The sequence below is a fragment of the Echeneis naucrates genome, chromosome 3 (genome assembly GCF_900963305.1).
Source record: "Echeneis naucrates chromosome 3, fEcheNa1.1, whole genome shotgun sequence".
NCBI classification, from domain to species: Eukaryota; Metazoa; Chordata; class Actinopteri; order Carangiformes; family Echeneidae; genus Echeneis; species Echeneis naucrates.
This window is the reverse complement of record NC_042513.1, coordinates 1,213,478-1,230,057: the sequence shown is the minus strand read 5'-3', so window position 1 is coordinate 1,230,057 and position 16,580 is coordinate 1,213,478. Positions and strand designations below refer to the sequence as shown.

General features: G+C 40.0%; 1 protein-coding gene across 2 annotated transcripts; it reads right to left on the bottom strand.

Moving 5' to 3' along the window:
- Positions 1-523: 523 nt before the first annotated feature.
- Positions 524-6,562, bottom strand: rcn1 (reticulocalbin 1, EF-hand calcium binding domain). 2 transcript variants are annotated; one of them, XM_029498024.1, is made up of 6 exons: positions 6,072-6,562; positions 4,998-5,191; positions 4,700-4,878; positions 2,981-3,041; positions 2,396-2,595; positions 524-2,220 (listed from the first exon to the last, which is right to left on the bottom strand). In XM_029498024.1, the coding sequence occupies exons 1-6, from the start codon at positions 6,290-6,292 to the stop codon at positions 2,113-2,115; spliced, it is 963 nt and encodes a 320-aa protein (XP_029353884.1). In that variant the 5' UTR covers positions 6,293-6,562; the 3' UTR covers positions 524-2,112. The 2 variants fall into 2 exon arrangements, with proteins under 2 accessions (XP_029353884.1, XP_029353885.1); XM_029498025.1 differs by having other exon boundaries at positions 4,700-4,866.
- Positions 6,563-16,580: the final 10,018 nt, after the last annotated feature.

Here is a 16,580-nt window from a genome sequence, read left to right as displayed (position 1 = left end):
CATGTATATTGAAATCTCCCAGAATAATGATTTTATCTGTACTAAGTACTAACTCTGATATAAACTCAGAAAACTCTGATAGGAATTCTGAGTACGGACCAGGTGGACGGTATACTGTAACTAACAGAACTGGTTTTTCACCTTTCCAGTCCGAGTGGGAGAGACTAAGAGTGAGGCTTTCAAAAGACCTGCAGCCAGATTTTGGTCTGGGGTTGATTAATAGGCTTGACTGAAATATTGCAGCCACCCCACCTCCTCGACCTGTGGTACGAGGGATATGAAAGTTAACATGAGTTGGGGGTGTAGCTTCATTAATGCTAACATACTCATCCTGCTGCAGCCACGTTTCAGTTATACAAAATAAATCAATATGGTGATCAGCTATGAGATCATTTACTAGTAGAGATTTTGATGATAATGATCGAATGTTCAACATTGGAAAGATAAAATATAATTAAAACTTGTTCTGCCCTGATTCTTGGAAGCTTGATAAAATACACAATATATTTGAATTATTTCTTTATTTCAGTTTGTGAGAATGTGTGATGTACAATGTGGGAAAAGTTGGTGCCTTTGTGCAATGTGGACCTTTACTGCAACAGAGGTTTGGGAGAACAAAGAAAATTGACATCCAATAAACAATATAACATACGTTACTAAAAATGACAGATGAATTTGTGAGGCTCAAAAATGTCAGGTGAATAAATGTTAGGGCGACACAATTAATCAAAGTTAAATATGGCCCAGTGCATTTCCAAAACCACACACACACACACACACGCACGCACGCACACGCACGCACACGCACACGCACACGCACACGCACACACACACACACACACACACACACACACACACACACACACACACACACACACACACACAACCTGAAATGTTTTTGGTAAAATGTGTCGCAACATTGTTGTTGTGCATTGTCACAATACAGAAACGTAATCATATTTTCCAGACACAGAGGTGTATGATTGTTAAGTACAAGAGCCAACCTAAATATATTAAATCACATTTTCATATTTTTGAAGTGAAAATAATATGTGAAAAGCATAATTGCAATCTTAATTGATTCCATTTTGTGAAGCCCTAATATGCATAATTAAAATATTTTTTTATTAACTATTTGGATCTTGAGCTGGGATTGGCTACAGCACCCCCATGACCCAGGAACGGCATAGTGGTAGAAGACTGATGGATATTTGGATCTTTTGATACAGAGGATGAGGGATGTAACAGGAAGAAAGAAGTCTTGAGAGAAATGACAAAGAAAACTTTGTCTTTCTTCATATAACAAGCCAGTAATGAAAAACCTTCAACGTAATGAAACGAGTTGAACTGGACACTTGTAAAATGGTAAAGCTCAAATATTACATTAGCCAAACTAACTAAAAATAGATCATAGCAGATTGTTGGCCTTAATAAATACAGTAAAAACTACAAGGAAAAATCACTTTCACGGGCTGAACTAAAACCAAACACATGCAAAAGCCATGGTGTTAGTTGGGGTAAGATTTAACTAAATGAAAATGAACAATAATAATAATTTGTCTGGAAAAAAATGTAAACAAAGAAACTCCATGTGTTATCAGCAAAAAACAAAATCTCTATTTGAACTCAAAAGTCCTCTTGGACCTGAAGTTCACCAAGTTAATCCGATAAATAAATAAAATCAGCATAAACATTCTGAGATCTTGCTTCACATTAACTGCTATCAAAAACTGTTCCTGGATCTGACAATTGGTGAAAAGTTTTGACAGGTTTTCTGCAACACCATCTACTCGACTGTCTGAGGCAGTGATGCCGGCAACGCGGCTGCAAGGCACCATTGATAAAAAGTAAGTCCATTTAGTCTGGCTTTGCTCCTGAATTTCAGAAACCTCGACCCAAATGCTGAGGTGGACTCTGAGTGTTAGTGGTAGGGCTGCACTTTGTTCCTCTTCTCTTCCATAGTGTTGAATTTAAGTTCAACACATCAATGTCTGTCCCGTTGTTATGGGGAAAGTATGGAGCGTTGGTAGTGGTGGGTAGGTGGAGGTGTAAGAGTTTGTGACTTTGTCTTAGAAGACAACAGCCCCCCACCTTCACAAACACATCAACATCTCAGAGCTCATCGTGGTTCCTGGTGAGGTCCTCTCCATAGTTGGTGGCCTGACTTCCAACGAACATGTTCCAATTCTCAAGAATCTCATCTTTGGTCAACATCTGATCCTGAGAAGAGACAATGAAGCAAGATCAATCATCAAATTTAAAAATGTGAAAACACTGTAAAATTTTCATTTCAGGCCAGAAACAACAAGAAGTAGAAATGGTCAAGATGACAAGTACAGAACTTAAAATTTATCATATGACTGGAGGATATTGATAAAGCTCAACCATGATGTACCTTGTCCTGGTCTGACTCATAAACCAAATGTCTGGCCTCAGCCTGGGCATGGTCGTAGTCTTGGGGCATAATCCAGTGGCGAATCTCATCCTGGTCCATTTTACCATCTTTGTTTAAATCTCTAAAGTCAGAGAACTGCTCCCTCTCAGTCTTGACCCAGTCTGGCTCTGGGCCCCCATCCTCATGAGCAAACATGTCAGCTAGAATAACAAAGGGCCATGACTTAAGCACAGAAGTGGGTGGTTAAATGGACATAAAATTCAACATTTAAAGCCCCAAAAATCCTTATAAAACTATATAAAGAGAATGTAACCAAACCCTTTGAATCTTTTGATATTTTAATGCTAACCCATGTTTGAACCACATGGCATTACAGATGTGATTGTAACATAATCTTGGAATCCTCTGTAAAATAATTCCTAGATTAAACAATTGACATGACTCTTGCCTGAGGGTAATGTTCCTATGGAGAGGATTGGTGAAACTGAAATGATCCATATTTCATTTTTATTTACCGGTTTACAATACATTTTGTCAACTTATTTAAAACTAATTTGCTTCAGTTTATTTTAATTAATCATTTACCAATATACTCATCCTCATCCACATGTCCATCGCCATTCTTGTCAATGTCTTCCAGGGTTTCCTGCATTCAGAATGAGTTAATGCTGTGATTAAAGTGAGACACAAGGGCCAACAACAGTGGGACTTTCAGTTTGTGCAATAAAAGACAATACCTGATGCCTGAGGCTGGATGAGTGAAGCTATGCTGGCAGGCTGACATGACATTTACAGGATTCACTGCTGATGAGAGCTAAGCATTCCACACTAAAAAGGAGATCTCTCTCTCAGATCCTGGATTTGACTTGGTGTGACTTTAACTTAATGGTTACTTAAAAGGTTTGCCGTGAGAGCACAGCTTTATTTAACCAACCACACAATTACATGTACAGTAATTGCAATACATCTGGGCAATATTTCTGCAGCATCCCCCTGTGCAGGTAAGATGCCATCTCTAAGCACTGCTGAATGATTAATGGCAATGTGGTCTAATAGGTGGCTAAATAAGAACACATCTATCCATTTTCTTTACCCACTATACCTGTAAAATTTTAACCCTGATGTTCATGAGCTCGACAATCAGTCCAGAATACCAGACTCTTTTTCAGTGCTCATACTTGGATTAAATACAACAAGACAACTGTGTGGCTTTTTGCATCTTCTTCAATATAAGTGGTATAGAAGAGAAATTATAATACTTGGCCAGTGGACCAATGGTTTGAAGTTTCTACTCAGTCAGGTAACATTTGACTGATCAATTGTTTTACTGCATTAAACGAGTTGGTGAATTTGTTTTTATAGCCCCCCCCCCCCACATCGTGTCCAGATAAAATGTAATTTTATTAAGTCTCTTTCTTATATTTTCTTTCATACAACTATTTCATGGTTGTATAGCGGCATAGTTAGTGCTTGTTGTCCTACAATAAGAAGGTCACAGGTTTGGTTCCCAGGCCTGGGGCCTTTTTGTGCGGAGTTTGCATGTTCTACCCATGCTTGCATGGGTTTTCTCTGGGCATTCCAGTTTCTTCCCAGTGTCCAAAAACGTGTATATTTCGGTTAATGGTATGCGCCCAGCCCTCACCCAATGTAAGCTGGGATTGGCTCCAGCAGCCCACGTGACCCAGAAATGGATAAGAAGATGAATGAGTGAACCTAACCATGTCCTATTGTGGAAACTGGATTGTTATTAGCACCAGCCAGATTCACCACCATTAGTCAAGATGCTACCAGCAGAACTGTTGGTAACATTTGATGACATCATAAAAATGAGTTATTAATAATTAACCCTGTCAAATGGGTAGTACAACTTTTATGAAGACTGCAGCATAGCGCATCACTGCAAACATTTTCCATACAACTGTTCCATGAAACTAAATTTATATTTAAAGACTGAGTCTTAAATGGGACAGTCTGTTTCTCCCACTGGACCTGTTCCAAAATAAATAAATAAATAAAATACCAGAACCTCAATAATTTCAGAGCCCAGTTAAAATTTTATTAGGGAGTAATTTAAACATAGTGTATTTAAGAGTGCTATCAAATGAAACACTGCTCCTGTAATTAAATTATATTTTTTGCGGCCAAACACCTTAACATAAATTTAACTTGAGAGGGGTTTATTTTTTCTCAGCACAAATCCAAATGTCTGACACTGCACTTAATGAGTCCTTGAAAACACAAGATGCACATAAGTTTCGCTCTCCTGGCCCTTGCTAACCATATTTAATTATCATGAGGGCTTACCAGAACAACAATATCTCTCATGTGTTCAAACTCTTCAGGATGGAGGAAGCCTGTGAACTCTTCTCTGTCTGCTGCCAGGTCTCCATCCAGATCAGCAGTTTTAAACCTCCTCTCATCTCGGGGAAGCATCTTCTTGAAGCTGAACTGGTCTGTGGCATCCTCAAACTCTTCTGGATTGGCTAAGAGTGTGATGCGATATCAGATTACTGCCACGCCTGTAAATAGCTGTGTTACATATCTTGACACTGTACTTAAAAAAAGGGGGGATGAAGTGGGGATAAAACAAGTGAATGCATACCAAGGTAGTATCCGTACGTTGCTTGTTTGTATTCATCCCAAGAAATTTTGTTGTCTTTGTTCAGGTCATAATCTGTCCACACCTTTGCCACATTTTCATAGACATAGCGCTTCTGTACCCGTTTTATCCAGGTCTTGAGTTCGGCCGTGGTGATGAAGCCATCAGTGTTGCTGTCTATCCGGTCAACAATTTTACTGCGAGAAAACAAGAGACAGGGCAACGTTTTCATAGGATATTACCAATGGTAAATATAAACAGACATTCATATAAACATGTGTCACTGTGGTTACTGGACAGTTAATAAGCCGAGGAGTAAAGTCTATTTCGCATCTCTACCCAACGATGAGTTGTCCAAGACACACTAGTGTATTGGGTTTATCAGCACCAGCATGCAGAAGAAAATAACAACTAAAAAAATATTTGGCAGTGCCATTTTTTACTACAAAGGATGTGGCTTCAATTAGACTCTGTTGGGAGGAACAGGCAAACCAGTTTTAGTCCCAATAAATGTGGAGTAGCTGTGGTGTATTTTTAGACCTGGGTTGCCACGTTGTTCAAATGTTAGGGGTCCTCCCACTTCCATCACTGCTTGGAAGTGGGGGGGATTTAGCCAACTTGTGTTACATGGTGCCAACTTGTAAAGCATTGACAAAAAAACCCTAACACACTCTTACTTTGAAGCACATGAAGTTTAGCACAGAGGGTCTGTATGAGGATTCTGACACACTACTTAACTCAAACTCCATTACTTACAAATGCTTCTTTAATGACGATCTATAATTAAGATTTCAGGGTAGCAAAGCAATTAACTCTGCAGGAGTGTGTGCGAATCCAGATTCATGCAGCAGCCCTGTAGATCTGCTGGCATGCACATCCTTCTCAGGCACTTGTGCTCCTGTTGTTCAAATTTTAATGTCCTCAGTCTGAACGCTTACACGCAAAAACAAGGAGAGAGTGTGTGTGATTTTTACAAATTAAATATAGAAAAAAAAAACAACATCAAATGAATCAGAGCTGGTTGTAGCCTGTGACAATAACACTGCAGCTGTCAGTGTTATTCCCACCCGTTCTTACCCGAGCCGGTCTTTGCTCTCCTCGGGGGTGAGCTGATCAAATGTCTTGGCCTCCTCTTTGCCCAGAAAGGCTTCATGGTCGTATTGGTAGCTTTTATTGTCCTCATGAGCCTGTCTGCTCAGTTCTGGCTCATGGTGGACTCTCTCTTTCTTCAACGTCGGCTTCCCCTGCGCTACGGTCGCGCAAAGGAGGGCGGCACACAGCAGGCCGAGCAGCTCCATCCGTCTGCGGGCTGAAGCCGGGAGTCTGTCGGAGGCCACAGCTGCTAGCTGTGGGTAACACTCCGGTGCACAGTTAGCAGGCTGCAAAGTAGCAGCCCCCACTAACACTAACCTCCCTCTCTCTTTACAAACAACAACGTTTCCGTAGCCGTCTCATGTACACGCACACGCAAGCACACACTAGACCTGCAAAGAACACCTGGTCCAGCACAGTCCACTAATAGCGTTTACAGCACTCACTCATTCGATTTTTTTTTTACTTAATCCATCCTGTCCCCCTTTTTCCCGAGGAAGGGGCGACGCAACCAAACCGGCATTTCCTGCCGCCTTACGTACAGCCAATCAGAAAATTTCTTTCAAGCTTGGGGGTCCAGCGCTTGCGATGAGATGAGCCGTCCCATTGGTCTGCAGGACGTCGGTAAGAAAAATAGGTATTCGGGCGCCACGTTGCAGGCTGACGCGTGGACTAATAACTGAGGGCTCAGTGTGGAGCCGGCACGGCCCAGAATGGGACTAGGTAGAAGTGAAAATTTTAATAAAATAAATTAAACTCAAATTATTACAGCACCACAACCTACAGAGACCGTGTCTACGTAGTGGTCATATTGTGACTTGTACCAACACGCACCCGCCACATGTTTGTATCTTGCAGGCATGTGCTGCAGGTTTCAGGTTGTGATATCTTAAACTCCCATTGCACCCTCGAAAACCCGACCATGTAGAATCTTGTCTTTGCTGTAGATTGTAATTTAACACAAAGTGCTGGAAATTTCTGCAGTAACATCTGAGCACATGGTGACTGGGAAGTTTCACCAGCATGTTTGGACTCATTCGGTTACAAAATCAGGACAATGCAAATCAGTTAAAGTTTCTGTAGAAACTTTCATCGCGCCACTGTCTCAGAGAGAATGATTGTCTTTGATACTGAATTTTGGCTGCTGCCTTCTGTAGGTGGCCTCACAAAGCTTGGCTACTGATTACATTTTTAATTTAGAGGCCCGCTGAGTACAGCCTGAAAATTTAATAGTTGTACCAATATATGGCTTTTGTGTGCAATTCAGTGTGTCTGCTCCATTACTGTTGTGGTTTAAGAGGGAAAGGGGAAAGTGTTCTCTCTATCTGCCTCTCTTATTGACCTCATCTTCTACTCTGAAGCTTTTTGAATGTCCAAACCTTTATGGACAGCTTTCATTGGTTTGGATGGTCTAGTCTTCTCAGCTGTTTTTTTCTCACACGTAGAACTTGTCTTGGTTTGACTTTTAACTGGTGGCTTAATTTTTTTAAACTCAGCAAAGGTTTTGACTTGTAGGTAGTTTGCTTTATCAACTAGGTAGTTGTGTTTGCAAACACACGTTCACCCACACAAAAAATCCTGCCCTGGCTCTCTCCTGTTTTTCTCAGACACAGGTTATCACAGATGTAGTGCATGCTGTGCACAAATATATCTATCTGTCATTAAGTAAGTAAGTAAAGTTTATTTCTACAGCACCTTTTGCAGACAAGGGAACGTTACAAGGTGCTTTACAAAAGAATAAATAAGATACAATAAATGTAAAAGATACAATAAAAGCTGAAAAATGTACATAATATCTTTGCTGCAGAATTTTGGACCTGCTGCAGATGAGACAGCTCCTTTTTGTTTAGACAAGAAAATAAACTGTAACAGTAGTCTAAACGAGAAGACACAAATGCACAAATATTCACAAATACAGGATTCCAATACAGAGATATTCCTCAACTGGTAGAATCCGTTCCTCCTCAGCTGCTTAGAGTGGTGTTCTAATGACATTTCTTTGTCAAAGATAATGCCAAGATTTCTGAGGCTTGATTTAGATGAAATGCTCAGATCACCTAAATACTGGTCGATACCTGGAATGGCATCATCAGGGCCAATCATCAGCACCTCAGTTTTAACTGCAAAGAGTTTGCACTGAGCCATTGTTTTATTTGTACAAGGCAGCTCATTAAGGAGTTCAATTTCTGGATCTCAGAGGCCTTAAAAGAGCAGTACAACTGGATATCTGGCAAATAAATGGTACGAAACATCAACAAACTCCTGGATAACCTTTCCTAAGGGAAGAACATACAGCAGAAACAAAATTGGGCCCAAAACAGAACCCTGAAGTACCCCACACACCAAATCCGTAGAGTCAGACATGATCTGGCTAGCTGAAACACTAAAACTCCTACTTGACAAATAGGAAGTGAACCATGCAAGAACAGGTCCTGACATTCCAACTAAATCGCGCAGTATTGCTAACAAGATATCATGATCGACAGTGTCAAATGCCAAGGAGAGATCTAACTAGATTAGAACAGTGTGTTTCAGAGTCCACAGACATCATAATGTCACTACAAATTTTTTTAGCAGAGCGGTTCCCGTAGAGAGATACTTGCGAAAACCAGGCTGAAAAGGGTCAAAAAGGTTATTTTTCTCTAAAAAGAAAGTGAATTGTTCAGAGACCACCCTCTCTAAGACTTTGGACAGCAATGAAAGCTTTGATATGGGCCTAAAACTATTTGGATCACTGGGATCCAGAATAGATTTAGATAGATAGATCAAGTGGTTCCACAAAGGCATGTTTAAAGCAGCTGGAAAAAACACCAGAAGACAGTGAGGTATTTAACAAGTAATGAGATTAAATTAGCTGTTTGTAATTAATATCTGCTTTAATATGTGACACTACGGTCTTTGCAACAACTGTCCAGAAAGAGCTATTTTCAGTCTGCCAGTCCATGGGACTTGGACACTGTGTGATGAGTTTTGTTATGTCAAACACTCCATCCATAATTTTTGATTGTGTTGAATACAACACAATTCCATTCCACTCTACTCACCCCCCTCATGTCTCTATCTTTATCTCTCTCTCTCTCTCTCTCTCTCTTTCTATCTCTCTCTTTCTCTCTCTACCCAATCGGTCAAGGCAGATGGCCACCTGCCTGAGCCTTTTCAAGGATGTTTTTCCTTGCCACTGTCACCAAGTTCCTGCTCATGGAGGGATTTGTTGGGTCTCTTTAAATAATTCTCTAAAAAGAGTTTGGTCTAAACCTGCTTTATATGTAAAGTGCCTTGATCTAACTTTGTTATGATTTGGCATGATATAAATAAATCTGATTTGATTTTACTCAATCCATGCATTGCTTTCATTCAGTCATGGTGAGACACTAACTCTGTTTTATCATCAACCCCTAGGTTCATGACATCTCCCAAAAAGGATATTAAACCAAGGCAAACATTGCTCAGCTGATCTGGATGTAGACTGTACAAGCATTTTTAATTCCTTTTAACTTTTCATCAACTGCACTTATAAACAAGCTAAAAGAAATAGTCAGTGTGAGAGTGTGAAGGTGCTGGAGGGATGGGGCTTGTGCTTGCAGCATCATGTTATGAGAAAGACAGAGAAAGAGTGTGTGGTGGGTCACATTTACATCAAGAGGACTAGAAGAATCACATTACTCCAATGCATCGCAGCATGCTGTAATGTGGAAGAGCAGACTCCGTACCCTGGAAACAACTTGCTGACGCTGCCATGCCTAATCCTCCTTCGTGGGTAGGAGAAACATGTATTTTGCCATTCATCATTAGCATAATAAGTCAGCACATGGCACTTTGGTGTTTTGCATAAATAGTACACCCCAGTTTATGATTATAAAGGGACCCTGGGGCTAACTAGCCTCTTTATTCAATTAATGAATAGTTAATATATTTAAATTAGTCCTGCCTGATCAATTTGAATCAGAGTGTCGTGCAGACATGAAGAAATACAAATGTGTTTTCCACTGAGATAAATCCTGATTACATTTTACAAAAATATAAATCAATGTAAACTTTATAAAATATGTGATGTTTTAAACAAATGACTAATATTAGGCATACATCTCAAAACCTTAAACTGTTTCCTATTAACAATAAAATTAAAGATTAAAATTCCTGTGTTTTGAAGGCATTGCAAAGGATTCATTTTAAACAATGGGTGGGTGGCTAAACAACAGTGGGCATTATCATGCTGAAGAGAAGAAGTAGATGGAAATAGTGGCTTTCAACATGAATATTTTACTGAGGAACAGAAAGGGGAGGGGGCTGCAGCTACAGGGGTGTTCATTTAACCATGAGATTACACCCACTGCAGAAGACATTTGGTTAATGTAATTAAGAAAACCCTATGGTGGGAGACACAGAGCATTAGTGTCCAGAATATGCAGTTCTCTTGTGGCCTCTTGCTGTCCCAGACTGTAATTTATCTGATCTACTTTTTTTTTTTTTTGCTAAAATATTATTTTATGAACTACTGTAGCCATATGTTATTCCTCTGATATTAAAATGTACTCAGTCAAGAAAACAAAAAACAAACAAACAAACAAAAAACAACAACAAAAATCCCAGTAGGCTCTTATTCAACAATTTAGAACATTGTTAGCATTAGAATCTCCTGTTTTACTGACAAGACAGAAGACGTATACAAGTGCCTAAAATATGTCTAAGATAACACCTCCTTCAAATTATTTAGTAAAAGTGTATGAACAGAATCTTAGGGCATTTACTATTGTTAGAACCTTTGCAGCTTCTATTGAAAATGTGTTTCCATTTACAGCTCTTTTTTCATTTAATGTCTTCAAACACTTTATTGAACACAAACCACTTGCTTTCCACGATGTAACTAACTGTTTGGGTTTACGCATTATATTCTTGGGATTTTTCCTGGTTTTCTTTTCTTAATAAATATGAATGTTGTGTCACCTTGTCTATAACAGTTTACTGTCAGCTTTTGGGGTTGGTGGGGGAGTTCATATTGATTTGACTGAACAATAATAGGAAATATAGTCTCATCACACATTCTCTTTACAATTTCCCTCTCCCTGGAGGATTTTCATAGTTATAATAACTCACCACCCCTACTATTCTGGATAGATTAATAAACTTCTCATTGCTGCCACATAGGAGAAAAGAAACCTTTGCTCTGTTTAATGACAACTGTAAAGTGGAGGCAATCATGGGATGCCTCCCATGACATTTCCCCGTTCCTGTCCGCTCCACTTATCTTAGACAAATGGCCATGCCAGGCCACTATCGAGATGAAGCGTTTTCCCCGAGTCATTACGTCTGTCACTGGGGCCATTTCCATATTGAAAAATCTGAAACAATAAACGATGCCTGAGCCTTTAATAACTGTGAAGGAATCATATTTGGAAAATTGCATTGAAGCAATAACCTTTTCTCCCTGTAATTAGATGACAGAGAGGTCCTGGTTTTAATTAAGTCAGCAATTTATAGTCGCACAGCCATACCTTAGTGTGCTGATTAGTATAGGAGGGATCACAGAACAGCATTGCCTCAATTTGAACAGATTTGATCTAGTAATTACTGTGTTATATGGCAGAGGCCGCAGCAAGTGTTAGACTCAAGAATTTGTTGATGCAGTGCTCTGTGAGGCATGGACCTTCCCATCGTTACTCGAGCTGCAAAGATGTGGCGAGCAAGTGGCTGTCTGAATAGGTCTTCAAAGGGGGTCATCAACAGAGGACATAATGTTTGAGGAGGCATATTAAGGTGGAACTGTGAGTGTGAGCCCCTGTGCGTGCATGTATGTGTGTCTATGTGTTTAGAGGGTATTTGTTTGGGCACTGCATCGTTTTATGCCAGAGCTTAATTGATCCACTTGGTCACTGTTAAACGTTAACATTTCATGAAGGGGCAGAACAGTTAAGGATGCTGTTTTAGTGCTGTGTTAATAAACATGGCAATGTACTGTCAATTTATATCCTGACAGGTCGTAATGAAGACCATGAAAAGAAGATTAGCTGGAACTGTGGAGAGCAAACTGTCTGGGGACTGACCTCACGAGACTGCAGGGACCAGTTCTCATTGTGTAAGCTGGCAGCCTCTGGCTTTCTGTGACCATCCACATGGTTGACATTAATAGCTCAGTTTTAGGGGGAAAATGGTAGATTTGTGTTTTCTCTGTTGAGACTATGACATTATCACATTATACAGACATAGGCGATCAGAACAAAAGCACATGCACCCCCTTGACACATCATTAGTGACATCAAATAGATGATTGTGATCCCTGCTGATAATTTCATTAGTTTCTTTGGCTAAACAATGCAGTATCTTCATATTTTTCGCTTTGTGTTCAATGCTGCAAGAAACCTTTGGTTCCTCCTCATTCATGCTTCATTTGTTTTTTTAAAGCTAAAGTTGCGAATAAAAGGTATAAAATACCCCAAAACACTTTGAAAAACATTTAACAGGAAGAAAATGAACCTGGCAGATCAGACCGACAGTGCATGGAGGCTTCTGCAGGACTTCTCAGAATCTAAAATGCAAATCCCAGAGGCCCAATGGGAGAATGGGGTTAATTAATACTAGAGGACATCTCAGATAGAGGAAAGGGGCTCCTAAGCCCCCTAGATCTTCCCTCCATAAAGGTCATACTTCACAATAAGAGAATAGTGCGTATCTTGCGCCTATGAGGTCTTCTCTTCCCCTCCCTCAAAACATCTAATTTGATCTCCTTCCTTAAATCAGCATAAGCATATCGCCTGAGAACAACCCCCAGGAAAACAGTGGGACACTAAGTGCTAATACTAAATGCTGTCTCCAGGCTCTTAATCATCCATAGCTCTGTGACAAAGCTCCCTCAGAGGCGATGGTGTCTGGTGCTAAATGTCTGCCACTGGCTAAACATAATTTTTACACTGACGCTCGATGCTAAAGACTCTGTCTCCAGGCCTCAGCTGCATGACTGTGGCCCATGATTTATGGGTCATCAATTGGGTGACATTTTCCTCTGGTCCGACATTGTAGTCAGTCGGCATTACAATACTTTCTTTACACCTTCCCTGCATTGTGGAATGTTTGAGGGAAACTACAAACAAGTGTGTGTATGTATGCCATGGATGCCATTTCCAGTCTTTGTGCTGTTGCTTCAGGGTTATTGTGTGGCAGTGGTAAGATGACTATAAAAGAGTTGTAGTCATCCCACTAAGATTTTAATAGCATGTGATGTAAAGAGGTTTATCTCCATCGTCAAATTACCTTAATTCTTCTCAGATCACTCAATCAAGAGATCAATGTCAGATCTATGGAAAATGGCATGATAATTGAGAAGCTGCAAACTGAGAAGCCAAGAAACAAAATGTCTGTTTTCTATATACAACAACCTATTCTGCTACCACCCTTTGTTATCAATAAGAGCTGTGAACACTCTTTACTGACTTGCTTCTATTTTCCTTCATCCAGGAGATAGGTTGGTGGATCAGATTTGGCTGCAGAAAAAGTGTCTCCCCTTGGACTGCGGTGTGGCTCCTGTCCCCTTCTCTTCCTGCAGTTGGACCTACTAGAGCCAGATGCTGCGTAGCTCCACCACCCTCTGTCCCCTCTGTCTCTCTTCCAGGAGGATGGTGCCCAGAGAGGAGGATGACAAACGCCTTTGCCTCCTCTTACTGACGGATTTGGACGACCCAACTCCAGCCCCACACTGTTCCAACCGTCAGCACAAGATGTTGACTTAATGGAAGGGGCTTGGCTGTGGATAGGCCCATATGCGTTTGTATTGGGAAAATATGGCAGGGTGGTGTGTCTGTGTATCTCCGTATATCTGTGTATTCAACGAGATTGTGTGTTTTTGTGTGTCTGTGTGTGTCTTTTCACCTAGCCCAGACTGCCTACATCCATCATGCCATGGTGCTCTGGCAGAGAGTGGGACTCAGACAGCTTCACTAACACACGGTCAGTTAAATTGCCTGTTAAATTGTCCTGGTCTGTAGCTATCTTAGGTGTAGATAAAAACACTGCGCTTAAAGCCTGCACTTAAAGGCAAAAATTGTCAAGTAAATGCCAGCCACCCTCCATGCATGGAGAAAGGAAGAGAGGGAGGGACAGATCCTCTGAAGGAAACACATTTCCATTACAAGACAAAATGCTGCAGCAAAATATAGAGAATTTATGTGTGTCTATGTGTGTCTATTCTCTATGCCACTAAATTGTTTCTCAAGCTAAAATATCTATAATCAAACCTCAAATTATGCTGCCATTATAACCCACAGAATATATATTCTAATATTTGGAAGAGTAACAAAATTATTGAGGAAGCCTATTTTTTTGGCCAGATTAGCTTCAGGTTCACCTGATCAATAGGGTAAATTATGCATGAGCAGGAAAAATTCTTCATCTGCCTGCTTCCTTAATGATTAAAACAATGGTCTCAATCCAATACCTTTGACATTCCCCTCCATGCAACCAGATGGAAAATTGAGTCTCATTCTTTTAACATTACTGGGATATCACAGCTAATTGCCTGTTTCTTTCTAGTGTACCTGGACCAGCATGCTTTAGACCACAGCCCTCTTATAACTAATGATGTAAAGAAAAAGGTGGGTTGGATATAGTTCTGGCCAGTGAAATGCTATACACATAAATGTCAAATGCATTCACACAAAGTGAAGTTTGTAGTATAAGAATGTAAAGAAGGATTGAGACATTCAAAAGTAAAAGTGATCAAATTTAGATACATCTCCAACTGATATTGTCACTGAATTTGACTCCACATCTCAAATCTTTGTTTCCATCAAAAATCATTTTTAAAGACTAATAGTTATTAACTATTTACAGCTGTCATACATTAATACTTTCAAAAGTGACATTGTCGTTTAATGAATAGTAAAAATAAGGATTCAGGTCCATAGCTAATTAGGTGATAAACCTGACATGATCATTTCTAAATAGTTAATCTATTGACACACATTGGTCTACCTTGTTTTTTTCCCATTATGCTCGCAATAATTGTAATGGATTGTAGCTTTAAATGGTGAGTTCATCTTTAATTTTATTATATTAGATAACGTATCAGATGTTACCCCATGTTTAAATATGAGGACCTTGATAAGTGGTTGGGTGTAACCTACCAAAATAAACTCAGTGATACAGAGGTCATTTCTATTGACATACCCGGGAACTACATTTTAACTGCATTAATTAACAACATGTGACCATGAATGTAAAAACATTAATTAATGTCAGCAGCCAATGAAATGTTAACGTTTGCATAATCCCATAAAAATATTTTATTCAACACCCCCGATAGAGAACACCTGACAAATCATATCGGTTGGGATAGTGCTTCTGGAGTTACATTTGTTCTCACACCTCATTCTGATTTATTATGTGAAAACAATATCTTTGCTAATAATAAGACGTATTTTCACAAAACTGAATAAAGTAATTCATCCGCAGTTACATGCTACAAAGTTAATTTTGCTGAACTTGCCACAACTCTCCGTTAGAGTAGATTGAGGAGTTCGTCCTATGACCCTCGTTCACATGATGCCAGACGAATGAAACATACAAATAATAATAACCAGTGACAAAGTATAAACAGTGTTTTCATTGACTAACATAACGTGATTAGAACCAGAACTAAAAGCAAAGGTAGTGGCCTCTAATAACCTACACAATCCTTTAATAAAATGTCCGATTCGGCGGCACACACTTTTGTGCCTAGTCAATTTTGTTAGGCGGAGTGCAAACCAACACTTATCTTCATTTCCATCTGTGAGCTTCTTTGTGGGTCTGTAGTTGGACGCTAGAGGGCAGGAAAGCGCCACAAGTGGCGATTGTGGCGCAGCATCTCTCTCCCTCTCTCTGTCCCTGATCATCTGCAGATGGTTTTGTAACACTGTGGTTCTGGTTTGCATGAATAATTTTAGAAATACATTACAAGAATATAACTTTTTTTATAGCTCTTATTGGGATTAATGGATTATTGAGATCTAATTTTGCAGAAATGGCGCCATTTTCCATCTATAATAAACCGTTGATGAAAGCCTAGTATAGGCAAAAATCACTTCACACTGTCACCCATGGGTTTGTTTAAGGTGAAATCTGAAACAACAACAACGCAACCCGCTGTACTGTCTCTATCACAGGCCATCGCATTATGACGATTAACGGTTAATTCAAGTTATTCCGAGGTGTTTACAGGATTTGGAGGTGTAACGATGCCCCTACATCATAGTGAACCCATGTTGGAGTATGTTGTCTGGAGGCACTGATGTGCTTGTGTGATTGCTCGTAGCAGAGAGGCAGATCCCCTGGAGTTCCTTATTTGATACCTTTTCCTTCCTCCCGTTGATAAATCTGTGTCATCTAAGTCTGGATCTGGACTCGTTGTCATGTCTGCCATTTGTTAAAGGAGTGGTGGCGAGGTCGAGAAGCCTAAGTGCAGCCTCCCTGGAAGCTCCTCTCCAGTGGTGGCTGAGCAGACAGGGAACTTTGGGGGGAACGTTT